Raw genomic sequence first — 27213 nt, forward strand, 5'->3', positions numbered from 1 at the left:
TAATACTTGATTTAGGCACTTCTGTTGACCGCGCACTCTTGCAGGCGTTGAGTTTGAACTCTTGCTCATTACTCCACCCCCTTAGGTAATATGCCCAGGACTAATGAGCATCCTGAGTTAGTCACGACCAATTAGCATGTGGTTTGCTTGATATAAAGAGAGACAGGGAGAGAGAATTAAATAATTCCTCCCAAATGAAGATCTGGGATAGGGGCGGTAGTGTTTTACAAATTAACACTTTCAGCAGTCACTTGTACTACTTAATTAGAGATGCTTTGCTGTATAATGGTGATGTCCTGTTATCACTTTGGTTTTCAGACTTAATGATGTTCTTGTGAACCCAACAGAGGGCATTTTGTCAGTAATTTTCTACATTTATGATGCACTGTGATGCACTGCTAGTTTTAATTTTGTGTTGCTTCATCTAAGGGTGATAAAACATTTTAGAAGTATTAAGTTTCACAACATCTCTGGGAGATAGTGAGGTTTCACCATGAAATAACTTACTTGTGACCAAGAACAATACCCAAGAAACCGAAATTAAGATAATTAAAACACTCCAAATGTTTTCACTTCAAGTGCAGTTATGCCTTTCATTCTCAGGCGGGAAAGTCGTTTGTCATACCGTGCATTCGGTTGGATTTCACAAACTCTTTATCTTCTTTGTCAACACTGAAGGGACGCCAGGTAAACTTCTGAATGTTTTCATCAAAATACCTGCTCAGATTCTCATCAAAGACTGTGAACAGTAGGTAAAACTCCTTGTCTATTCCTTTCTACAGAGAAGAAAGAAATGGACACGTAAAAAGCGCAGCTTGGAGTTCATAGCACTGGTTCGCTGTCAAAGTTCACACAAAGTGGGTTAGGGCTACCAACGTCAGCCGTGCACTCGCCAGGTCATTTTGTAAATCAGGATTCAGAACCTTACTCTGATGAATTTGTTCCATACCCAGAACATTCATCTTTCTGATTATGTCTTTCCCCCCACCCATGTGACTTCCTCCAAGGAAATCAGTCCCTGCTCAGAAGTCTTTCCACTCTGTGATGCTCCTGTTGTCAGACTGGTGCTCACTGACCTCCACGCCCCTGTCCAGCCTCTCTCTCTCCCTCTTCCTTTCTCCCTCTCCCTCTCCCTCTCTCTCTCTCTCTCTCTCTGACTTCATCTCCTTATACTCACCTCCTGGCTTGCTCCAGCCACCCTGGCCTTCTGCCCTTCTGTGAAAACGCCAACCTCATTCCTGCCTCGGGGCCTTTCCATGTGCTGCCCCTACTGCCTAGAGGGCTCCCTCCGCGTTCTTGCCTGTCGCACTCCCTCGCTTGATTCAGTTCCCTGCACAGATGTCATCTCCTCAGCCCACACACTCACTCACTTTACCCTGCTTTACTCTTCTTCATAGCACGTTAGAAGGAAGGTGACAGAACCCTGTGTGATGCTTAATTTTATGTGTAACTTAATTGGGCCACAGAGTACCTAGATATTTGTTTACACCTTATTCTGGGTGCTTCTGTAAGGATGTTTTTGGATGAGATTAACACTTGAATCAGTAGACTGAGTAATACTGATTGTGCTTCCTAATGTGGGTTGGAGGCCAGAATATAACAAAATGTCTGAGCCTCCCCCAAGTAAGAGGGAATTCCTCCTGCCTGGCTGCCTTCAAACTGGAACATCAGCCTCTTTCTGCCTTTATACTCGAACTGAAATGTCGGCTCTTCTCGGTTGTCAAGCCTGCCAGCTTTCAGACTGGAACGGCGCCAGTGGCTCTCCTGGGTCTCCTGCTTGCTGATTCACTCTGCAGATCTTGGGACTTAGCTTCCATCATCTCATGAGCAAATTCCTCATAATAAGTATTTCTCTTTCTCTCTCTCTCCCTCTTTCTTTATATATATGTTGGTTCTTTTTCCCTGGAGAGCCCTGACCACTACAGCTGTGTGGAATGCTGAGGGGAGCCTCCCTGGAGCATCTATGTGGTGGCTGGTGTCTGTGCAGCGCAAAACCATTTTGTTAAGAGCGTCTAAGTAAGTACATTCTCGGCTCCCCCTGCAGCGGGGAAGCTGGGAGATCTGAACCATAAACCATCACACCAATCTGCATGTTGAAATGTGGATAAGGGAAATGAGTTTTGCAAATGAGGCCATACTGGGATTTTCAGTGTCTATTTGCAGGCCACACATTTAATGTTTAAGATGTGTGTGATAGCATTTTCTGTTAACTAAACTTCTTAACTTTGGGAAGGAGCTATTACCCTGTATGTTGTTTATTCAGCCATAAATATTTGTTGAATGTTAACAGTGGACCAGGCATTGTCCTAGGAAATGAAGATAAGACAAGCAAAGTCCCTGTTCCATGGTACTTATATTCTTGTAGGAGGAAGCATATTATACACATAAGCAAAAAAAAAAAATAAGGAAAATATCCTATGGTGGTAAGTGATAATAAAATTGGATGATATAATAGAGAGTGACTTTAGCCCAGTGAGCAGGGAAGGCTCTGAGGAGGTGACAAGAAGAGCTAGCGATGCAAAGGACAGGGGAGATGTTCCAGGAACAAAGAGCCTAGTACAGAGGCCCTAAGCTGGAGACAAACTTGGCTCATGCAAGGAACAGAAAGGATAATGTGGATGGAGCACAAGTGGGCAGGGAGCACGGTGACAGATATCAAGGGAACCAGAGGCCGGGGCACCCAGGGCCTAGGCTAAGAAGTGTAGATTCTTATTCTACATGTGATAGGAAACCACTGGAGGTGTTGAAAAGGGAAGTGACTTGATCTTATTTTCACTTTAGAAAAGTCATGCTTGGTGCCCTGCGATGAAATTAATCATGGGGGAAAGAGGGGGTGTGAACAGGAGACAATTCAGTGCAACGCCTGATCCTAGATCAGAGCCTGGACCAGGAAAAATGTTTTTCTTTTGCTATAAAGGACATCACTGAGACAATTAGCACAATTTTAAAAGGTATATAGATTTGAGAATATCAAAGTTATTTCCTGACTTGGACAGTTTTACTGTGTTTCTATTAGAGAGTGTCCTCATTTTTAGGAAACACACTGAAGAAATTTCAGGTCTGCAACTTACTCTCATACAGTTCAGAAAAAAAATAATGCAGAAAAACAGAGTAATAAAACAAATGAGGTAAAATGTTTATATTTGGGAAATCTGGGTGAAGGGTATATGAGGATTCTTTGTGGGGGTTTTTGCCATTTGTCCGTAAGTCAAATTATTTCAAAATAAAAAGTATAAGATGGATACAGATGGGTGGGAGTGGAAGGAAGGAAGAAAAGAGAGAGAAAGAGAGAAATAAAGGAAGGAAGGAAAGGAGGGAGGGAGGGCAGCAGTTAGGAGTCTGGTTGAACAGTTATTGTGGAGGGCTATGAGTATTAGAAAACAGCCTTATATCACCTGACCATACCCTGTGATACGCATTCACCACTGAGAATTTATGACAATTTACTAGAAAGAGATGCAAACACCTCTTTTCATGTTCATCTCTCCACCTGCCTGGAAGAGGCCTTGCCAAGTTTTTGCCTGTAGAAGGCCTGGTACATAGTAGATGTTTCAAAATTCTTCTTGTGTTGAAAATAATTTTTCATCTGGCCAAAAGAACTCCTCTCTCAGCCAAATTCCAGGTATGGGGTGCTTCAGGTTACTCTTTTTTTCATGAACTTTGTGTAAGTAGACTGACCGTGAATAGTATTTAGCTTAGGCAACAACTCTCACAGATTATAGGTGTTTCTAGCAAGCCTCAAAGTTAGCACTGAATGGATGCAACAGGAACAAAATCCGAACTACCTTTCAAACATTATCTGGTATTTAATCTCCTTGGCTTAGGTATTTAGCCGGTAGGAAGCAAGTTAGTATGTCAGAAAAAGGACAAAGTTGGATGCTCAAAGTCCTAAATTTTACTCCTGAGTTTTACTACTTGGTATATTTCCTGGGATTTCACTCAATGTCTATGAGCCTCAGTTTCTCCAGATTTAAAATATGGATAATCATTCTGCTTTGCCTTATATGATTGTTGAGGTACAGTGTAAATATTCAGACTTATAACATCTGTAATAGACATTTCCAGGATTGGTCCTTTGGGTAGGGAAATGAAAATTGGAAGTGGACCAAGATATTTTGTGTCCTCTAAGCCTGGAAATTCTTTTGAGCCCAGAAGTGGGCCCATACAATACCAAAAATTATAAAACATACCATTTAAATAAATTGCCTTGCAATTCCTAATTGCTGAAGCAAACTGGATTTTCCTCTTTTCATCAGTGTGTTTAATACCATGCAGACATAGCTTGAAAAGCTATGCTTTGCCACTCTAATCAGTGCAACTGTTCAAGCTTCTAAGTTGGGACTTGAAAGAAGTTATCTACACGTGTTCTCTTTCCTTTGGCTGGAGTAGTGCTTAACCTCCAGTTTACCATAATGAGGCACAGCGGCTCTCAGCCTTGGCTACACATTGGAATCACCTGGAGGTTCTGACTGCTGGGTCTGGAGCACCTGAATAAAGGAGCTTTAAAAGGTCCCCACGTGATTCTGATGGTGCCCAAGTTTGAGAAGCCTTGACCAAGAAGAATAATTCCAGTTAGCATTCCATGTGGGTTTCTGACGATTCCAGAATCAAAGCAACACCAGGAAAAGCCCACCAAATTCCAGCCACAACAAGCAGAAATCCTAGGTTCCTGGACAGGCATTTGTAATTAGAAATTCAGATCTTAAATTTTTACCCAAAAAATTAAAATAAAGTTGCCATTATGTAGAAGTCAATGCCAAGAGGAAGCAGGAGAAATCACTCTCTGTAGCTGACTCTCTATCACTAGCCATATTGTTGCTCTCTCCCCCATACAACCCTGAGAAGAACTGGTGACATTTGATGGCCTACCTGTGTCCCATCAGCATTGAGAGCGCCCCTTTTACAGACTAGCAAAGGCCCTACAAGGCCGGAGTTTGTGTCCTTGATTGGCTCAACTGCTGAGAAGTAAAGATAAGTCAGACAGGGCGGGTCGTCAGCTGTAGGGCTTACACTCTCAGGCACCGTCCACCTGTATGTGAAGGTTTCACCTGGTTTAACATGTGCCCCCGGTTTCAGAAATCCTGAGGATATAAATGAAACAGTTACTCAAAGCAACAGCCAAGAACATTAAACTTGTCACACTGGGTCTTCCGTCTCCCTGATGATGATGAATTTTGCATAAGGACAGTTGCTTCCTCTTAGGTATCCTCCAGAGGAGGCCACTGCCACAGCCTGCTGTTTTATGAGACAGGTACTTAGAGGATTTTCTTATTCATAGATTGCATACTATTTTTTACTCAAATACCAGGCTTAGCAAATATTAAAAGAGTGATAGTGGCCCATTCGATAATTCAGTGAAAATCTATGAATATCACTGGAGTGCCTTCTATATAGAATGTATTTTACTTGGCCCTGCAGAAGATATCAAAAAAGGTTGAGCAAGGGATCTATCTTTAATGAGTTTGAAATCTAGAAGACTGAACTAGGAAATAACTCAAATAACTGCAAGATAGAAGAGATTAGTGAGCACCCAAGGTGATAAAGCTGATAAAAAGCAGATCTGGGATTGAAACTCAGTTTTGTCTGATTCCAAAGGCTGTGTACTTAATCCTCACCTTGTATTGCCAAAAAACACATTGAATCTCTCCTACTAGATGAGGCCAGAGACTCCATGTGCATCTTGTCCAGTGCTTTGCAAAAAGGTGCCCAATATGTTTGCTTAGTTAAAAAAGGAAAATATAAACATTTTGTCTGTCTCTAGTGTTGTTTTTGTGTGTGCCCCATTCCCTCCTCCTCCGTGCCCTCACCATCCCCACAAAGGCTGTTCTCAGACTGGGCATGGCCTCACATGCAAGTGTGAAGTGTCCCATGGGGCCTTGATGTCTGTTATGGTGAGAGGGACGGGCACTAAGGAACCAGGAGTTTCCCAAGAGCAGTATCATGAATGGAAGGATAGTTCCTGCAGCCACTGGGCAACATCTGCCTGCCTTCCATGCAGCAAGCCTGTGCTGCGTGTTCTGTGATGGAGAGAGGCCACATATGATGGTAAGCACATAATGCTGGTTTTAAATACATATTTGTTGATAGATTCAGAGACCATGTGTAAGGCTTTGATGTCAATGAAACATTGGAAATCAGATTTTCCCCTTGGCTTCACCCACAGACTCCCATGCAACCTACAGCAGAAAAGCTGTCCATCTTAGAGAAGAGGAAGTGGTTGTGACAGTTGCTGAGGGAAAATTAATGTTTCCTAAGAACCTATTGTGGGCCAGATCTTGTCCTAAATTCTCTCCATCCCTTTCCAAAGCCCTGTGAGGTGTTATCATCTTCATTTGACTGGTGAACAGAATATGGTTCAGAAAGTTTAAATGATTGCCAAGCTCTCAAGGCTGGTAACAGAAAAGACCAGGATTTGAACCAGGTCTGTCTAGTTCTAAGACCTTTGGTTCCTCATCCTGTTTCCTCCCCAAGCTCAGGCTGAGACTCACCGTCTATGTTTGGGGCCGCATCAGACGCTTTGTCATAGATCACACCATGGGGCAAAATGCTGTAGACCTTGTCAGCTTTGTTGGCAAAGGTCACTAACAGGGTATCCCCCACCTCTGCCTTGATGACTGGGCCTGAAAAATAGCAAGAGGAGGATAGAGGAGAATGAAAAGAGACAGAAAGAAGTGAGTTGGAACAGAAGAGTTATTCTGTGTAGATGTATTAATATATGCCCAGCTAACATCTCCCGGGGTTCAAAACATGAGGGATGGTTTTACTGTACCGAGAATTCCAAGATGGGCTTCTGCAGGAGAGAGTCTCTTTCTTTGGGTAAAAGTTGCATCAACAAACTCAGTGTACCGAGCCTTCCAGTATTTTCCTCCTATTCTGTTGTCCCCTTGTGTGAAGTAGGGCTCAGAATCACTGTGAAAAGACACAGGAACCTGCCTGAGAACACATGTCAACATATCTACCAAACACCTTAGTTATGAAACTTCATTTTATTGTCATTAGCCCACTCACCCACCCATCTCCCGAGAAAAGACAGCACAGGCTTCATCAAAGTTCCAAGAAATAGTCAACCAGCCTCAACAGTCTTAAGAAGCTGGGTGATGCTTAAGCTCATTTCTCTCTTAGTCATTGTACTTTCCTTCCCCCGAGGACCAGCAACCAATGAAGGCACAGGAGAAATTACTAATATTGGAGTCCCAGAATGGTGTCCTACAAAGTAACAAAGAGCTAACTGGTTTCTTTGCAGAATAAGCATCTCTCTCTCTCTTGCTGGTGTCAATATGAATAGTGTCTGCATCTAGTAAGCTCTTTGATATCTGGCATGGTTAAGGAGTGGAGTGTCTAGTTAATCAAATAATTTAATCAGTGGAGCATTATCATATAAACTATATACATGAAATACCAAATTTCCAAGTTGTGAAGATGACAATGTAAATTCTGACTAATACTGTCTCTACACCATGTAATTTCCATCAATGGTACCACCACTCTTGCAGTCATGTAGACTGGCTTTGTCTTCTTTTTCTGTCTCATCCCCTTATCTCATTCATCCTTACTTTGTGAATTTTTTGCACCCTTCCTTTTCTATGCCCTTTGTGCCTTTTTTCTTTTCCTTTCTTTCCACTGACACAACCCCAGTTCATGCCCTAAGAGCTTGGGTTTGGACCGTTATATGACCCTTCTAATTGCACACTCTGCATCTTCGATCTCACACTGGCTCATGCATTTTTTTCTTAACATACACACTGCTACATTAGTCTCTAAAATGGTAGTTTTCATTGTCATTTACTTGCTCCAAAATCTTCAATTGCTTCCAGTTGCCAATCAAATAAAGTTCAAAGGAATGAAAGGACCTCTGCAGTTGACATCCAGTTTACTTTACTCCATTCCCTCCCTATTTATCTATGCAAATGTCCATTCCTCTATGCAAATCCTCTACTCCAATTATTCTGACCTATTCACGCTCCCCTATACAGTGGGTGCTTTGAATTAATTCCTGCATCTAAAATTTCTCTCTTCACTATTCACTTGTGTAAATTCTATCACTCTTCAAAATCCTGCTTTAGTCCCACTTCCTCCGTGAAGTGTTCCCTGGCTGTCTTAGCTCTCTCTGAATGCCCAGAGAACCCACTAGATGACTCATCTTACTCATATTTGTGACTTGCAAAGTGATTTTTCTTCTCCTGTGCACCCAGCTGAAGGTGGGAACATTGTTTTAGACATCTTTGCATCCCTCACGTCACCTTGTACATTGTGCTTTCATATATCACATTAAATATCAATTGAACATAGTTTAATCTTTCATATTTCAGAAGGTACTTCAGAATTCTAGAAGGCCTCTAAGATGTAATTTTAAATGTTAATTCTCATTCTTCTATTCATGGAGAAATACTGGTCAGTAGAGAATGTTTATATCAAAGAGTTTTCCATATGTGGTTCACACAAATCCTTTCAGCAAGGTTCAAGCACATCAGTTTGGTGAAAGAATGAATGAATGTATGAATGAATGAATGAACAAATAAGTGAAATGTACAATTAGAGAAACAAATGATGTGTTATCATTGGTTACAAAGGGAATTTCTAAAACATTCCGTCAAATATAAAAAAAGGATTATAGGGCAAAGCAATCATTCTTGATATCACACTGTACATTTTTAATGCTTTTACAGAAGTCATTGCATATGATTCTATAACAAATCACAGAGTCCACATACATTTAATGAATTGCTAGATTCAATTAAAAAATGCTATATACCATGGGAGCCCAGACATTAGAGTTAGGCTTTGAAAGAAGAATGGCATTTTACTGAACAGAGAGGAAAACAACATTTATAGGACATAGAAGGGGCATAACTTATCTAAGGCTTCCCTTGAACCAAAAGTAACCTCCTTGGCCAGCTCATCTCCATTGAAATAGAGTCTTGTCTTACTCCCTCTTCAAGACTGTCTGCTCCATATATGCAGAAGCTTTTTTCTATTCTCTACCAGCTTAGTACTTCTCATGGCATTTAGCACTGTGGTTTGCACATAGTAGGTACTCAAGAAATGTTGGATGAATGAATGAATGGATCTAGTGGTTTGATTTAGCCAGCAAGTCAGAAGAGAATAAATACTCTGCCAGTTCTCAGTAGTACTTATACAGTATTAAGAACTCTCTAAGCAGTGACATTATGCCATCTATGAGTATGTGCTCATCAGAGCAGTGCCTGGAATACAAATGCAATCGCAGGGAAAGCCTAACACATGCCTCTGTGAAGAGAGGCTTAGAAACACCAGCAAAGAGTGCTTACCTGCCAGAGGCATTGAGGGGAAGACCGCTGAATTTGTCATAGCCTTGAGGACCATAATCCCAAAGAACTTTTTCAGCTGCTATAAAGTAGCGCCTTTGTTGACCCTTCATCTTGGGGTGAAAAATATCACTTTTGCAGTTACCAACATTGTACTGCCCCAGCATACCAGCTGCAGAACAGAGGAAAACCACAGCCAATGTATAAACACTCATAAAGTAAATCATACAGAAAAGGACTGACAGATTTGACTTCATGAATATTTAAAACTTTTGTACAGGAAATTAGTCCATAAACAAAGTTAAAAACGAAGGGTAAATGGTGGGGTGAGGGATATTTGAAGCAAATACAACAGGAGATTAATATGTAAATCATTTTTACAAATTAGGGGGTAAAAAAGCAAATCTCCAGTAGAAAATGGGCAGGGGACAGAAATAGGTTATTCACAAAAGAAATAAAACTGGCCAATGAACAAATGAAAAAAAAAAAAGTTCAGTGTTAATAGTACTCAGACTACACTGTTGTTCATTTATAGGATTTGTAAAGATTAGAAAGACTAATAATTCTCAATGTTGGTAGAGGAATGGGGAGGGGATATGCTCACACTCTGCAGGTGGAAGAACAATGGTTGCTAAAAGAGAATTTCACAATATATGTCCATAGCTTTGAAAAAAAAATCAAACTCTTTAACCCAGGAATTCCAAATCCAGTAGTTTTCCCAAGCAAATGTTCAGACCGAAGTGCAACTATATTTGTAAACTGATGATCATTAGTACTCTTTATAAGAGGAAAAAAAATAGTGGAGGAAAATACAAGTGTTAAGCAATAGAGTGTTGGTTAAGTAAATTGTAATCTCCTTATACTGCACACTGGGAGCATTAACAATAACGAAGTAACTCTATATTCACTGACATGAAAATATACTTTTTATATACTAATCAGTGAGAAAAGTAAGCTACAGGACAGCATTAATAGACAGATTTCATTTTACAAATATCATGTATTTATATATTAAGATATAGAAAATAGGAAGATATTCATGAAAATGTGGTGCTGTTATCTCTATGTGAGACTACTGGTTTTTAAAATCAAATTATATGGATTTTCTAATTTTTTACAATAAATTTTTCTGAGGGTGGGCATCTTAGGAAATACTGTATTTCAGTGACTGTGTAAACACCAGCCATGTCCCCAACTATTGGCCAACTTAGCCATTTTGCTAGTCTCAAATGGCTGCTAATGTCTTGATTTTAAATCTACAGTTTCTTCCCGGATTTAACAGCATGAGACCCTTTGAGAACAGGAACCTTGTCTTATTCATCTTTGTCTTCCCAGAAGAGTGTCTAGTACGTATTAACTAATCAACTCTTGAGCTGAATTTAATTGGGATAATCTGGCTAATGTTAAGATGAGCTGCTTAAGGTGGACGGGAACAAGAATGTGTTATCAAAGCAGCCCTGAACAGGTGGATCTCTGTTCCTGTTAGTGACGGTGTGGGGTTAGCAAGTACCCAAATTTAATCACACGTTATTTCTTCTGTGTCTATCCCCTTGTCACTTTTTGTTTCTGTTCTTGTTTTTACCATCTCAGGGCAGACCCTTTATATGTCATAACTCTAATGTTGCCAGTGCTTCTTAACTAGCAGTCCGTGGCCAGAATTTCCCCATCAAATCCTTTCCGCATGCATATATTATATTTATCTTCCGAAATCACTGTACTGATTATGTCACGAGTGTGCCTAAGGATCTGAGGATCACAGTCACCTTCCCAGACGCAGCCGCACCTGCCGTGCATCGCCACTCAGAGCCCCTCCCCACGCTTCTCCTTCATCACTGCACTGGACCCCATGGTCCAGCTGAGAAAGGACGTATTCTCTTGGGTCCCAAGGAACCAAGACCAAGTCCTTCATCACACATTTAACCCAACAAATGTTTATCATGCACCTGTCCTAGGCCATGAAGAAAGCTACAGGTCAATGGATTTTGTCTCAGTACAAGGAAAAACATTCCAATAGAGCAGTCCAGAGGTGAGATGAGCTGCTACAATTACTTACAAGAGATGTTCAAGAGGAAATTCAAGAATTGGATGGGGGATTGGTCCTTATTATCTAGAAAGCCCTTCCCAATGCTAAATATTTATTATTGTACTTACAGTTGCTCAAAGAGAACATGTGTTTTTCCCAGTTCGTGTTGCTTTCTCTGCCTGGAAGCCTCTTCCCTTCTTCATCTGTTCAGTTCCGACTCATTATTCCAGGCTCAGGTTAGGAGCCAGCTCCTCAGGAAGCCCCTCTGCCTGCTCCAGAGTAGTGACTATAGCACCTCAAGAGCATTTATCTCATTCTGCCTCAAATTTTATTCATTTTATAAATGTCTAACTATGTTTAATTACTAGATAGATTTCTTGAAGATCTCATCATTTTTTAGATTGCCCCCACCTTGTTCATACAAAGGTGATTAATAAATATCTGTTGATAGGATGTCAAATAAATGAACATTGTATTTTTCCTGTACATTTGTTATTTAATTAAATATAATACATACAAGAATCTACTAACAGCAGGTGCTGGATGAGCACCTGTGACTGAGTGGTTTAACTGTATAGTTGTAAGCATCTCCACTCTGGTCTTTGTCCATCTTACCCTGTAGGTGGTCGCTGACCTGGCAGGTTATCATCCACTTCCCGGGATTCTTGACTATCATTTCTGTGGTGAGGAAGGTGGCCGGGAACAGGTTGACGACATCAGTCCGATGTCCTCTGCTGATGAAGGTGTTACCGTAAAAATAGATGGAGTGGATGTCTATCTCATTCCCCATCCCAAAGAGGTGCCAGGACACGGATTCACCAACACACATATCAGGCTCAGGGAAGTTTCCAAAGAGGTATCCGTTGAGGGCTGCAAAGAGAAACACACCAGTGGAAGACACTCCCCTGCGAAGGCAAGCGGGACCTGAGACGCCGGTAATGTGTACTCTAGTGAGGCTGCAAGGTCAGTGCAGACCATCGGTTGTAATGTTTTCATGCAGACAAGCCTGAACCTTTTAAAAAATTGTCCCAGAAAGGAAAAAAAGCTTTGTGTTGATCTTTTTCTGGAGAAAATGCTCAGTAAAAGTGAAGATCAGCACATACTGCAGACAGCCTCAGAGCGGCTGTGTGAACACAATAATGAGGTTGGAGAAAACAGTGCTGCTCATACTTCCAGGGTGCTCAGTCCCCTCCTGTCCTAATCCTTCACTGGTATGTCTGCCACCTCCACCAGACGCTGCGTCCCTTGGACCTGGAAACCCCATCTGCTGTAGGGACCTAGCAGGAAAGCTGACAGGTAGTGTCTACTTAATTGATAAAAGCATGTAGCAAGATGGAAAGAAAAGGAACCTATTAGAAGGGACTTATGAGACATGTTTATATTTTGTTACTTTGAAAAGCAGGGAGAAAACCAGTTTTTACTAGATGTTAGTGGGGCAGAATCTTACTGAATGACCTTACTCCATAAGTCCAGAACCGAATACTTTAAAGCTATATAAATGGCAGATGGGACCTGACCTAGTGCAGGACAGAAGTTGATTCAGGGCTTTAAAAAGTCACAACATCCCTTCTTAAATTCAAACTGAGTTAAAAAGCAATTGTTACTAAGATAATGGTGATTTAGGCAGCACAATTAGTTCTAAATCATTTTAGTAAAATTAAATAAATTGATCAATAAATCTTTCATGTATTGATTATCTTCTATAGATTAGTTTTTAATTAAATTTTTTTCTATACTTGATTAGGTCTCCTATGCCAGTCCTGAAGAAGGATTGTTTGTAAACATCTATTTCTGTGTACAGGCTGGTTTTTATTTTAAATGTAGTCTATATTTGCTTATGTACTTCATTCCTTTTTGTTGGACATTTTCCCTTCAAAAGAATAAATACAGAGTAAGAGGAATTATATGGACATAATTCACATAAATGGTGTGTCTTAAATCATTACATTTAGTAGTTTTCAGTGATATTTAAGATCATTACTCCCATTTTGTAAAGAACAGAAATAAAATTGGTCACAACAATGATTTGGATTTAGGTCTTCATTAATCCATCCTTCATTGTTTTCTCTGCCTCCCTTCCTGCTCCTCTCCTTCTCTCCCTCGCTTGCTTCCCTCCTAAAGTGTTTTCTAAGCATCACTACACAGAAAGTTGTTGAAACAACACTAGAAAGAAAGGAGAGGGCCAGTGACACAACGCAAATAGTCTGCTGACAATCACGCCTCCACGTGGTTTAGAATCAAACACAGCCGAATTACTAATAATATTTATTAACTATGCAACTTCTCTCAGGTTCTCTCTGGCACTAATTATTACTTGGACTTTAGTCAAGTCATTGATGGTCTCTTGACCTGAGTTTCTTCATCTATAAAATGATCTTCAACTCCTTCCCTTTCTCTTATGATTTTATGACTACATTGAGGCTGCCTCGGTTGGGATGATTCTCAGAGGCAGACAAGCAAGAGACAGAGGAGATCTGTCAATGAATGAAGTGGGATCTTTACATTGACAATTTCCTTTATGTTCACTAGAACTCTCTAGAAAAAGAGTGGAAAGAGACCACTTAATCCTCACATCCTAAAATGCTGCATTAAGCCATTGTGCCGCAAAACAGGTATGAGTTAAGTGTTCTGTCTCAATTGACAGGGTAACTAGAGAAGTTGACTATTTTGGACAAATACAGGGTCTGGTGTATAGTGGATGACCAGTACATTTTGTTGATTTACAGAATGCCTGAGAAACGTAACAAAATCACAAGTGAGTGTTTAAACCCCAGGCAGAGCATAGTTCTTAAAATTTAGCAGCTGCTCAGAACATGGCTACTGGGTAAAGCAAGAGGTTGCAAAAAACAGAATTCATATAGGATGATAATTTCATTCTCCTTTCTCCTTTCTCCTTTCAGTCTATCTAAACCCACCCAAGATCTGGGCTCATCTTGGTCACCGATTCTTTCCTGATTACAGTGTGACATTGATCCCTCCATCTCTGCACCATGGCTTTGTCCATATTGCGTGCCCAATTTAGCATGTATCTATTGCCTTGTTCATTCTTAGATGGTTTCATGTTCTGACATGTATCACCCCTTCTATCACTTTCCAAATATTCACATCATTAAGTCATAAATCTTGCCAAACTAGGTTCAACATTTCTGTGTATTTTGCATCCTTTGTAGTACCTTGCAGTACAAAAGGCACTGGTATGTGTTTGAGAACATGGGAGATACTCACCATGCATCTTGTTACTCCTCCGGAAAACAGCATCTTCTTTGTCAACAGAATTGGGGTCAGTGCAGAAATGTTTGATATTTTCATCGAGGTACCAGCTTTGATTCTCATCCACAAGAGTAAACATTATAATGAACTCTCGATCCACATCAGTCCTCGTACCTGAATGTCTGTTTAGGGTACCTATCAGAGTAGAGAGAAAGTTCAAAAGAGTAGAGAAAACAGTTCAAGGAGAACTAAATCAAGATGAGCTTTGCTTCCTGCCAGTAGTGTTGGGTGAGTCTGAAGTCTGTTGAAGACCTATACATACAAGAATAACCCACAATATAAAAGCAGCAAAAGGCTTTAATGGAAATGATAGACCTATAGAAGAGAAAAGTCATAAAACAGAAATCTTCACAACTGCAGACTTAGAATCTTGGCTGTTTGTAAAGGAAGCCAACTTTATTGACAAAACACAGACATGATAAATCAATTAATAGGGAATGAAATAGCAAACTGATTATTTGGGTGAAATAATGAAGCAAAAGGTATCCATTGTCATTTGACTAAATTTTTCACCTTCACATGTGTAGTGTTACGCAATGTCATTATTTAAAAATATGTATATAAATTTCAGAATGCTGTGATGATTCTTAGACAGAATCTGAAGTACTGCCCTCTGCTATGGTGTCAGATTGATCTTCCATGTTAAGAGAATTTCCCTAAATATTGAACAAAATTTGGAAAAAGAGGCCCATTCATTCTACGTAGAGCAAGGGAGGCAGGCAAAACAAGACCTGAATCTTAGTCACACTTCAACACCCCGATTGCCTGGGAACAGGCTCTTGGAGAGCAGGAGGCCTCCTTACCTTCCTTGCACACCAGCAGGGGGCCAATGAGCCCAGAGCAGATGTCCTTAGGGGCGTCGATGTGCGAATGGTACACCCAGGTCAGGCAGTTGGCATCCGCTGGAGCAGGTGCGTATTCTTCTCTCACCGGCCAGACGTAGGTGTAGTTTTTGCCAGGAGGAACCACGTCATCATTTTTATTCCTTCCAGACGTTCCATCTGGGTACAGGGCTCCTTCCAAGAAAAAATAAAATATAGGTAAAGTAGAGGTCACTTGCCATAGTGGAGAGAGCCAGAGTTGTGGAATCAAACATAACTGAATTAAACTTTATTTGCTATGGGATTTGGGGCAAGTTAATTAAATTCTCAATGCCTCTTTATTATCAGTAAAACTAGAATGTTGCTATCTACCCCGCAGGGATGTGAGAACTAAATGAAGCAATATATACAGAGTGCTTTGCACAGAGCCAGGAGCTTAATAAATGTGCATAATAAGGACTCTTTCCTGCACCAGTCAGGAAGATTTCAATTCACCTTACTTGACATCAACTCAAGAAGGGAAAGAGAAGCAGAAGTAGAAACAATGAGTACTTCTTGGGGACATACTACAGATTCAGCCCTCTGTAGGTCTCACAAGAGATAGGAAGGAAGAGTAAGACATTCTTCCTGCCTCCAGGGATCTTATAGTTCTCTCGAGAAGACCAGAATATGTATTATAAACACACGGGACAACTGGAGAATAAAACAGGGTGATGTGTTGAATGTAATTTTGGGTCAAAATATATGGGTGACCCCAGAGGGGACCTGCACCACGCAAGAGTGGGCAGGGGCAAGTGGGCAAAGCATCCTCTCACTCCCTGTTTCATAAACTAAGATTGCACAAGATTTTTCAATTAAGGAAAGTCCACTGCTAAAAACAGTGTGAAAACCAGCTGGGTAGAAGGCAGGAGACCAACCTATGCACATTATAATTACCAGAAGCTCCACAACAGAGGTGGGAAGCGAGGTGCCCTGAAGGACTGTGAGGAGGTGGGCTGGTACTAAACAAAGGCTGGAGGATGAGGGACAAAGAGGTGGTGGACGTGGACATGGACACACTCCAAGTCCATTCACCATTCATTCATTCATTCATGCATTCATTCAACAACATGAATTGGCTATAGTCTACATGCTAATAAATGTGCTAGGCATTAGGAATATAAATTCAAATAACGACACCAAGAGCCAGTGTAGCCAAGGCAAGCCAAAGGTAAGACATAACTAAAAAATCTAATCTTACTTATTTAAACAAATTCTACTATGAAAACATAGTTTGATGTTTGGAGAAGGATGCCAGGAGAAAATAACAACAGTTAAGCTTCTATGATGTGCCAAGAAGAGTGGGTACTTTGCATATATTATCACATTCACTCCTCAAAGCAATGCCATATGATATGTATTAATAACCACTTTTTTGATTAAATTAAGGTAACCTTGCTAGCATGTGGCTAAGCCAGATTTGAATCTGTTTGTATCTGATTTCCCATCAAAATTTTTGGGAATAGAGTATACAAATTATTTTTCACTTATTTATTAACTTAACTTTCTTTTACATACTAACTTTTAATTACTTTTCTTCTGAAAAGAATATGAATCATTTGCAAATTAAGCCCATATGCTACATAACACTCAAAAGATAAAGCCTATATACAGAAAGCAGTTAAATCTCTTTCATATTAAGTGTAGCTCTGAATTTCCAGTTTATATTTATGCTATATTGTTAGAAATAGATTTAATATATATTAGGTCAATATAATTAGGTTATTTTGTTCTTTGTCCAGTAAAAGAAAATTTACTAGTTCATTACTAGTTCATTACTAGTTAGGGAGGGTGGGTGAGTAGTGGACTTGTCATGAAGGTCTGATTGAGGTCACTCATTTTGTGTTGATTATTTATATGATACAAATTAATACAAATAGCAATTGTTCTAGAGATTCTTATATTCACAATTTACTTAATGGACTTCATTTTTCATTATTATTATTATTGGGAGTTGTTGAAGGCTATCATTGAAATGACGAGCTAGACTCTCCAAACGTGCCACCACTCAAGATAGGGAATATCATTTAGGATCCAAAATAAAGTGTGACTATAAAGTAAAAAGTGATTTGGGGGTAGGTAGCTTATTAAGTTGTTCTGAAAGTCATTCCCAAGGAGTTGATAAAGATTTTGAGCAATCGTAACATTAAGAATATGAGTATAAAACACTATTCATTTTGATTATATATGTTCTAGGATGTGTGGGCTTTTAAAAATTATAAAATTTCTTACCTATCAGATTTGAGAATTTTGAGGGTTGTGGAAGAAACAAACTGGCTGGTAAACAAATGGTAGAAGAGTAAAATATGCAATTTTTCAAAAGATAACTTGCCAATTCCTCTCCAAAAAAATGTATATGAATATAACCAGCAATTTCACTCATAATAATTTTTTCTAGAAATATAATTGTAAATGTTTTCAAATTTCATGAACTGGGAGCAACCTAAATAATTATCAATACTGAACTGATATATTCATATGATGGAATATTGCACAACTGTTAAAAGGAGGTCTCTCTATATGTGCTACTAATAAAAAAATCTCCAAGACAAAGTAAAAAGTGAAAAACAGAAGGTGTTATAGCATAACTCCTTTGTATAAATGAATAAGAATATGTAAATATATACATGCTAATCTATGCATAGAAAAATTTCTGTGGCCGGGCACAGTGGCTCACACCTGTAATCCTAGCACTTGGGAGGCCGAGGCGGGAGGATTGCTCCAGGTCAGGAGTTCGAGACCAGCCTGAGCAAGAGCAAGACCCCGTCTCTACTAAAAATAGAAAGAAATGATTTGGACAGCTAAAAAATATATATATAGAGAAAAAATTATCCAGGCCTGTAGTCCCAGCTACTTGATAGGGAGGCTGAGGCAGTAGGATTGCTTGAGCCCAGGAGTTTGAGGTTGCTGTGAGCTAGGCTGATGCCACGGCACTCTAGCCTGGGCAACAGAGCAAGACTCTGTCTCAAAAAAAAAAAAAAAAAATTCTGAAAAAAAGTTACAAGAAATTTTTGTTTGTTTGTTTTTTCATGTGAGAGAGACTTTTCAAGATGAGCAAAGAAACTGTCAAAGGTGATTGCCTTTGGGGTGAAATACAAGTGAAAGGGCTCTTTACTTTTCTTTGTACTCTTAAGAATCGCTAACCATGTTCATATACTACTTTTTCTTTAGTATTTTATTTTGAACTAATTTTAATGAGTATGTAGAGAATCACATTGTGTCATTCTCCCCTCCCTTATACTTTTTTATTTTTAAAAAAACAATAAAATTTATTTTTAAAATAGCTCTAACACTTAAGCATATTTCATATGTAGATCAAGAAAGCACTAGTTCATTCTATCATGAAATGAAAGAATGTATGTAAGAGTTCTAGCACAGGCACTGGCATACAGTAGCCGCTTAATGAATGTTAGTCCCACCCACTTTGTCTAAGTTCATTCTCTACACGTCCCCTGGATGAGTAGCTTAGAGGCAGAAACTGTGTATTTCCTCATCTTTGCAGCCCTATCATCCAGAAATGTGTCTGGCTCACATCAAACACTAAGTTGAATTGAGCAGAGACTCCAAGACTATTAAGCTTGCAGCTATAGCCAGGACAAAAACTGATTAAAAGAAGAAGCGGTTAGCAAATCCTCTTCTCCAAAAGCAACTACAAAGTTGAACAGAATGGATTTTTTTCAAAAAAACAACAAACAATTGCAGTTTTCTAGAAATTTAATAAAGGCATCTAGCAATGGTTATGCTTGAAAAACTGCTTGAACATCAGCTAAGAAGAGGGAGAGTCTATGACAGTCTTGCCTGGGGCTGTTCCTGTCCCATCTTTCCTCTACTTGATTGGAGAGATGGTTTGGCAAAAATGTTCAGGAACGAGGTCCAGCAGTTTTTCTACCATGGTTGAAGGGAGATCACTTGATTTGAAGTGATGGGCGTTGCCTATACACTGAAATGTTATCATAGAAATGGTGGTGGCTAGAGAGGAGGGAGGAGCAATAGTTTGGCTCTACCAGCCTGAAGTTGCAGTGATGTTTGGAGCAAGCATGTTCCTGGATGGAGCTGTGTGTAGGTACAGCAGGGAAGAGGACTCAAGTTAGTCACATACTCCTGGCTAACTCTGAAGCTGTGTGCATGCAAAAAGGAGAGAAAAGAGGCAGAGCAAAAAGTAAAAGGGAAGGCAAACAAAAAGAGCCTAAACTTTGAATGTGTTTCCTAACCACTCACAATTCATTGGCAGAAAACAAAAGACTTACTGGCTCGAGATGCTTAGGCACAACCTCTGTCCAGTCATTTGCTGGCCACTGAGCTAAGCAGACATAGGAGTGACCCCTCAGAGGCCACATTTAAAAGTAAACATAAGAACTGCCAAAAAAAAAAAATGCAGAAACCTCAGTGGCCACACACCACAGGGAAGACAGTTTCCACAGATTCTGCTCAGGGAGGGTACAAAACAAAGAAGCAAACAAACAAACAACAGCAAATAACCTGGGGGTAAGGGGACAATGAGAATCCAAAGTTGCTAGAATATATTCTCAAAAACGTCTAGCTTTCAACAACAACAACAAAAGTACGCACAAAGAAATGGGAAACTGTGACCCATGTTCAGGAAAACAAGCAGTCAGTAGACACTATCTCTAAATGTCCTCAGATGTTGAATTTAACATATAAAGACTTCAAAGCAGCTATTATAAATACAGCCAAACAACTAAAAGGAATTATGTTTAAAGAATTAAAGATAAGTAGGACAAAGGATTCAACAAACAGAAAATCTCAATGAGGAAATAGAAATTATAAAAAAGAATTAAATTGGAATTTTGGCATCGAAAAGTACAATAAATGAAATAAAACATTTACTAGCGGATCACAACAACAGATTCAAGATGACACAAGAAAGTGTCAGTGACCTTGAAGATACATCAATGGAAATTATCCTGTCTGAAAAAGGAAGTTGGGGGGGGATTAAAGAAAATGGAAAGAACCTAAGAGAACTGTGAGACAACATAATGCTAACATATGTGTAATAGTTGTCCACAGAAAGAGAGGAGAGAAAAAATAGGGATGGAAAAAAATATTTGAAGAAATAATAGCCAAAATTTTTCCAAAAAATTTTTTTTAAGAGACAGGGTCTCACTCTGTCACCCAGGATGGAGCACAGTGGTACTATTACAGCTCATTGCAGCCTTGAACTCCTGGGCTCAAGCCGTCCTTTGCCTCAGTCTCCCAAGTAGCTGAGACTACAGGCCAACCGTACTAAGCTAATTTTTTTTTATTTTCTGGAGACAAGATCTTGCTATGTTTCCTAGGCTGGTCTCCAACTCCCACCCTGGCCTCTCAAAGTGCTGGGATTATAGGCGTGAGCCACCATGCCTGGCCAAATTTTCCCAATTTGATGAAGAACATTAATCTACACATCACAGAAGCCTAATGAGACACAATACAAAGAGATCTACAAATAGACACATCATTGTTAAACTGTGAAAAGAGGAAGACAGAGACAACACTGAAACCAGAAAGAGAAAAATGACTGATCACCCATGATTAATGGTCCCCTAAAGCTCATAAAGTAAGAACCTGGTTGTTGCTCTGAACTTTAGCATGACCAGAGGCTTGCTGAGATTTGCACATGGGATGGGTAGCGATGCTTAACTGCCTACACAGGCAGAGGCTCGGTGTCGGATAGTGGAGAAAGCCCTAGAATGGGAGACAGAATGGGTGATGGCCTGAGTCTATCATAACTCAGTTCCCAACCAGCTGGAAGAACTTTGTCCAGGCACATCCACATTTCCTCTCTGGGCTGGGTTTTTTTGTTTGTTTGTTTGTTTGTTTTTTGGGTTTTTTTTTGAGACAAGGTGTCACTCTGTCACCCAGGCTGGGATGCAGTGGCATGTTCATAGCTCACTGCAGCCTCGAACTCCCAGGCTGAAGCAACCCTCCCACCCGGCCTCCCTAGTGGCTGGGACTATAGATGTGCACCACCATACCCAGCTAGTTTTTCTTATTTTTTTGTAGAGACAGGGTCTTACTATGTTACCCATGCTGGTCTTGAGCTTCTGGCTTCAAGCAATCCTCCCACCTTGTCTTCCTAAAGTGCTGGGATTGCAGGTGTGACCACTGCACCCAGCCTGGGTCTTGATTTCTTACCTATATCATGATGCTGGGCTAGGCCAGAGGCACTCAGCAGTGTTTTGAGAGCACTTTGAACCAGGCACTGGGAAACAGCGCCCAGAAAGACCCCAGTTGGTCTCTGTTCCAGGGAAACCTACGGTCTAATGTAGAGACAGACACACACAGGGAAGCAAACAGAGGAGGTCCCTTTTGCCCTGCCTTTTTGATAAATGCCATGAGATGAACCAACAGACTCCTGAAATGGGAGAGTCCTACTTAAGACAGGATATAGAGAAGGTTTTCTGGGTAAGCAACATTTGAAGTGTTCTTCATTTAGGGACCTATGAGTGGTTTCAGGAACTCTGATAACCTCTTAAAATTGAGTTCAAAATTTTGTGCACATATATATTTTTCTGATGCAAGGGCTCATGGGTCTCACAGACACTCACAAAGATCTGTGATGCACCAATGTTTATAGTAGCACTATTCACAATAGCCAAGAGGTGGAAACAACCCAAGCATCCATCAGCAGATGAATAGATAAACAAAATGTGGCATATACATGCAATTGAATATTATTCACCCTTAAAAAGGACTGATATTCTGACACATGCTACAATATGAGGAATGCTGAAAACATTATGCTAAGTGAAATAAGCCAGACACAGAAGGACAAATACTGTGTGATTCCACTTATAATAGGTGCCTAGAATAGGCAAATGCATAGAGACAGAAAGTAGAACAGACGTTACCAGGAGCAAGGGAGGGATGAATGGAGAGGTATCATCTAAAGCATACAGAGTTTCTGTCTGAGATGAAAAAGTTCTGGAATTGGATAGTGATGATGCTTGCACAATAATGTGTATTTTTTTATTTTTGTTTTTCTTTTTTCTATTTTGTAGAGATGGGGTCTCACTGGGCTCAGGCTGGTGTCGAACCCCTGAGCTCCAGCAATCTTCCTGCCTCGGCCTTCCAGAGAGCTAGGGTTACAGGCGTGAGCCACTGTGCCCGGCCACAATAATGTGAATATAAGTAACGACACTGAATTGGATACTTGAAAATGGTTGAAATGGTAAATTTTGTTTGTATATTTTACCACAATGTCTAAAGGAAGGATCTGTGGCCCTATAAAGCTTTAAAATCACTGGCTTAGATGATTTTTCAGGGCACCGTCAGCTCCAGTAAGGTACACTCTCCAGAAACATATGGAGCAATGAAGACAAAAATTAAGGATTTAAAGACACCTCTATTTTCTCCATATTTAAAAAGACAGGCACAGCTATCTTGACATATCTTTTACTTTCTACCTGCAGCATAAAAAATGCTTTTGTGGAACTCTATTAAAGAAAATGCATTCGTGATTAGCCCTTACATTTACAAAGCTTTTCCTTAAAGTTTACCTGGCACAATTTTGTGTGCTCATCTTCAACAACTAAGAACTACCAAATCTTTGCTGCACTCCAGTTGGAGGACAGGGCCAAGGACAAAGGGCATTCCCAGTCTCGTGTTCATCATCAGAGTTGTCTCCTCTGGCTCCTTACACACACCTGGCTGGAGCAACTGCCCAGCAAGTTTGGCTGCCTTGGGACATTCATTAATGCCCGGAAGCTCCTCCTGGATGACAAGGTGGGTTGCATGAGAGTTAATGGTACTGTGCCTGACACCTTTCCCAGAGGCAAAGGCCTAGCAGGTGCACCACTCTACCTGGTCAGGAGCAAGAATGCAACGAAGGATGAGAAAAGGACTTCTAACGTTGGAAAAATGCTTCTATTTCAAAAGTCTAAGAATGTTGCTTAAAAATGTTTTTTGATTAGGAAGGGATCCAGAATCTTCCCTATTGAAACTCCTGAAGTACATGCAAGAAGACAGCACTACTGCACAGAGGAAGCACCCAAGACAGAGCCTGAAGCTGAGGTTGGGGATCAACTTCTACTGAGACGACCCTGCCCACAGCCCCGGCTGCTACTGGTGACAGGAGCATGCTGCTTTGTGTCCGATGTACTGCCCAGGCACACCTGGGTGACAAGGAAGAAAGCCAGTGTGCTTCTGGGGTGCAGTGGGGCACACGCTAAGGAGCCCCACACCCAGTTCTGTGTCAACATAAAGAAGGGCAAGAAAGAAGAGAAGAAGGAAATAAGGGAAAGAAAAAGGAAGAAGAGGAAGAGAGTGGGGAACAGTAGATAGAGATGGAGAGAGAAGGAGAAGGAAGAAGAAGACATGAGCATGCGTAACCATTGTGCTCTTAGAATCCCTGTCACCATAACTGACAGTTACCTTATGAAATAGAGACAAGATCCAAACAATATAGGATTGATATTTACCTTCTGAATCTTTGTTGTAGAAAACGCCATGTGGGTGCAAAGAGTAAGGTCGAGATCCAAAGTTCTTTAAGTGAATGACAATCACATCACCCACTTCAGCCCTCAAGATGGGGCCCAGGAATCCGAGCCAGGAAGGTTTGGGGATCTCCGTGGAATAGGTCTCATCTGTGAAGTGTCGGTAAACAGCCTTTTTGTAAATGCTGCCTATCCTGTTGGGCCCTCTTTCGAGAAATAAGGTGGCAAGTCTGAAAGTAAGAAGGAAAATATTTTATCATTGAAATTAAGAGGGAAACCCTAATAACTTACCTTTAGGAGTTCATAAAGCGCTTGCACGTGTAATTTCTCACTTGGTGTCACCATAGCCTATAACCTCTGTTACCAGGTTATCCTCTACTTACCAATGAGGAAATGATGCTTAGGGAGTTTAGTGATGAGCCAAAAGCCACAAATATCATTCACACCCAAACTAAAATAAAACCAAAGAACTCTAAAGGCACGCTATCCACTTCCCCTTTTCACTAGACATGCTCCCCTTCACTTTTTCATTCAATGAACCCTTATTGTGCACTTGCTGCATTCCCAGAACTTGGCCAGGAGGGATACAAAAGAGACTATAATCTAACAACAGGGAAATTAAGTACCTGTACAAAGCAGTACATGTTTTTTAAGCATCAATCGAGTGATTAACATAACAGATACAGGCTCCACTTTTCTAGAAACATAGTTGTTCAGAGAGGAAAAGATTGCCACGGGTAGAAGAGATCAGAAAACACCTCATGACAAACACAAGAATTAAGGCAGAGTGGGATTAGATAACAAAAGGGGAAAGTGAGGACACCGCGCAGGACGGAGCACGAAACAGGGGGAAGCAGCAGTGCGGGCAGAGGGGCTGGCACGGGTCTGAGAAGGTAGAGAGTGAGAAATAAGGATGCCTGTGAATTCTGGGAATGGAGCAACAATGCACTTTAATTTTAGGTTGAAGGATTTAGAGTTTATCTTGGAAGCACTGAGGATGCACTGAGGTTGTTCATAAAGTGGGTGACACGATAATCAGTGTCTAAGGACCATTCTTATGGCAGTGGTGTGCAGGTTTTAGAGGAGTCGGGCAAAGGGGAGAGCAAAGATGAGGATGGAGAGACTGTAAGGAGACCAGATGGGGTGGTGCAGTAGAAAGGTGGGTGTGGTAAAAACAGAATTCTAAGACTTGATGTGACTTGATGACACCTCTTGGGGCCCCAGAGTGAAGGGCAGATTCAGTCCCCAGGGTCAGGGAACCTGAGACAATAGCAGCACTGATAACTCACTTCAGAGTGCCCAGATGACCATCTTTTTTTCTCCTGGGGAGGTGAAGTCCCCTCCGCTACTCCCAGTCTATGTGACTAGCTCATGGCTCCAACTCTAGCTCCAACCCCAGTACTGGCTTCGGCTTGCGCAAAAGCTCCACTACTCCTGGGTGCAGCCATGCCAGTGTGTGGCCTCTCAGCCCCAGAGAGGACACCACCCTGGATGGGGACCAATGGGAAAGCCCTGCTGCCCTTGTGGTGGGGTCTGGCTGCCCCCATCAGCACACGTGACCCCTGTAAGCCCTCTCCCAGAGGGTCCCGCATGCCTCTCCTCTGCTTCAGTCCTGGGTGAGCTTGAAACCGTTCTGCTGACTCCAACAAGCACAGACTGAGGATTTACAGCATGCAAGGTCCTGGGCCAGGTGTTGTTTGGAATACAAAAATGAACACGATACACCCCTGCATAAGTATGTTTATGATCAAGAAGGGACAAAGACATTGATAGCGGCACCAAAGAGATGGCTAAGAGTCGTAAGAACGGAGCAGAGCGCTCTGAGGGTCTAGGGCAGCAGGAGAGATGATGGGGACGCCAAGTGAGGGGAACACTGTGCGCAGGAGTCCAGGTGAGGGGATTACAGAAAATCACAAGCAGCTGTTTTTGGCCAGAAAACTTGATAGGAGTGAAACTGTGGAGGAATTTGAGTGCTGCATTAAGGTACTTGGATACAATGATATTTGCAATTAAGAGCCACTAAAGATTTCTGAGCAGAGAAATCTCTGATCAGATCCGTGTTTCAGGAAGACAATTTTGGCAAGATCCCATATCTGACTCCTCTTCTTCAGAGCTGCCCACGTGACCTTCCCATCCGCCTCTGCTCACTGGGTCAACCCCTTTCCGAAACTTCCACCCCTGAACGCTGAGTCCTGTGCCTGAATGGCTGCCCCAGGCTCTGTTTGACTTCATGCCTGATTTGGGGGGCTTTGGTCCTTGGTATCTGATTCAGCTGAGTCTCCCACTCCCGGGGACCCAGATGTGGCATCTGCTTGCCTGGTCCGGTCTGGGTCTTTCTTTGGCCAACTTGGGAAGTTTCACTCTCTCTCTTTACTTCAACGTCTTCTTCCCATTCCTCTTCCCTCTTCCTGGTTCCTATCCAAGCAGAGACACTTCTCTGGTAATGGAGCCACACCAGGTCTGATGACCTCTGTACTAACTAATGAATTTCCGTGAGCTTCCACACAGGTGTCTGCTGTGCACATGGGGCTGGAGCATAGTGGCACATAGCTGCTCTTCTTGCTCCACACATGGCCAGGTGACACGGCTCTCCGGGACCTTTGGGTATGGCCCTCCCTGCTCATAATATCCCACTACGGGCAGAACATACACTGAGTTGTTTTCTCATAGTAGCAATGGTTAGGGAATAATCCACCAATGTTCACTTACTGGGTGGATTGTAAACACAATTCCTAAGGCATTTATCCAGTGGTATCTGGGCCCAGAGTGCAGTTTGTGACCACTGGGAAACATCCAGTGCATATCTTTCAGCAATCCACCACGCGGCCTGTTTGCCGGGCCTGCCTTCCAAAGACTGCTTTCTTATCCCAAGGACCTGCTGACGAATAGGGTTTATGGCCACCTTGCCTTGTTCTAATTTATAAACTGAAGCTTACAGCACAGCAAAACTAAGAAGAAAAGAATTTAAAGAGAGCATAGCCAGGTTTTAAAGTCAAGCTGTGGGACTCCAAATCGTTAATTAAAAAAATAATTAAAAAAATAAAGTCAAGCTAAAAAGTGATTATTATTTTCTCTCTCTGTGTGTCTCTGGCCAGCCAAGGCATCTGGCCTGCCCCAGACCACCTAATATGACCATAAGCCAGGTCAAACTTGCCAGCAGCAAAGCCCGTTTTAATGAAGCTGGTGTAGCCTCAGAGGCAGGAGACCCCCCGGGGGTCCTCAGCTGAGCCCGACCGAGGAGTAGAGCAGCTGGGTCACAGCTCTAAGGGGCACTGGAACATCACTCAGAGCAGGAATCATCACACGGGAGATAAAACTCACTGGAAATGACATGGAAGGTG

At 41.3% G+C, this 27213-nt stretch overlaps 1 protein-coding gene across 1 annotated transcript in view; it reads right to left on the reverse strand.

Annotated features, from left to right (window-relative positions):
• The window catches only part of HEPHL1 (hephaestin like 1), a 62696-nt gene that overhangs the window by 24710 nt on the left and 10773 nt on the right, over nt 1–27213 (reverse strand). Inside the window, exons 2-10 of the mRNA XM_045557114.1 lie at nt 23858–24102; nt 15381–15593; nt 14533–14712; nt 11923–12177; nt 9288–9456; nt 6770–6909; nt 6489–6620; nt 4870–5081; nt 626–776 (exon numbers count right to left, since the gene is read on the reverse strand). Coding sequence (XP_045413070.1) covers nt 626–776; nt 4870–5081; nt 6489–6620; nt 6770–6909; nt 9288–9456; nt 11923–12177; nt 14533–14712; nt 15381–15593; nt 23858–24102 — 1697 coding nt within the window. The remainder of the gene's footprint in view (nt 1–625; nt 777–4869; nt 5082–6488; nt 6621–6769; nt 6910–9287; nt 9457–11922; nt 12178–14532; nt 14713–15380; nt 15594–23857; nt 24103–27213) is intronic.

This window comes from Lemur catta, chromosome 7, assembly GCF_020740605.2.
Source record: "Lemur catta isolate mLemCat1 chromosome 7, mLemCat1.pri, whole genome shotgun sequence".
Classification (NCBI taxonomy): Eukaryota; Metazoa; Chordata; class Mammalia; order Primates; family Lemuridae; genus Lemur; species Lemur catta.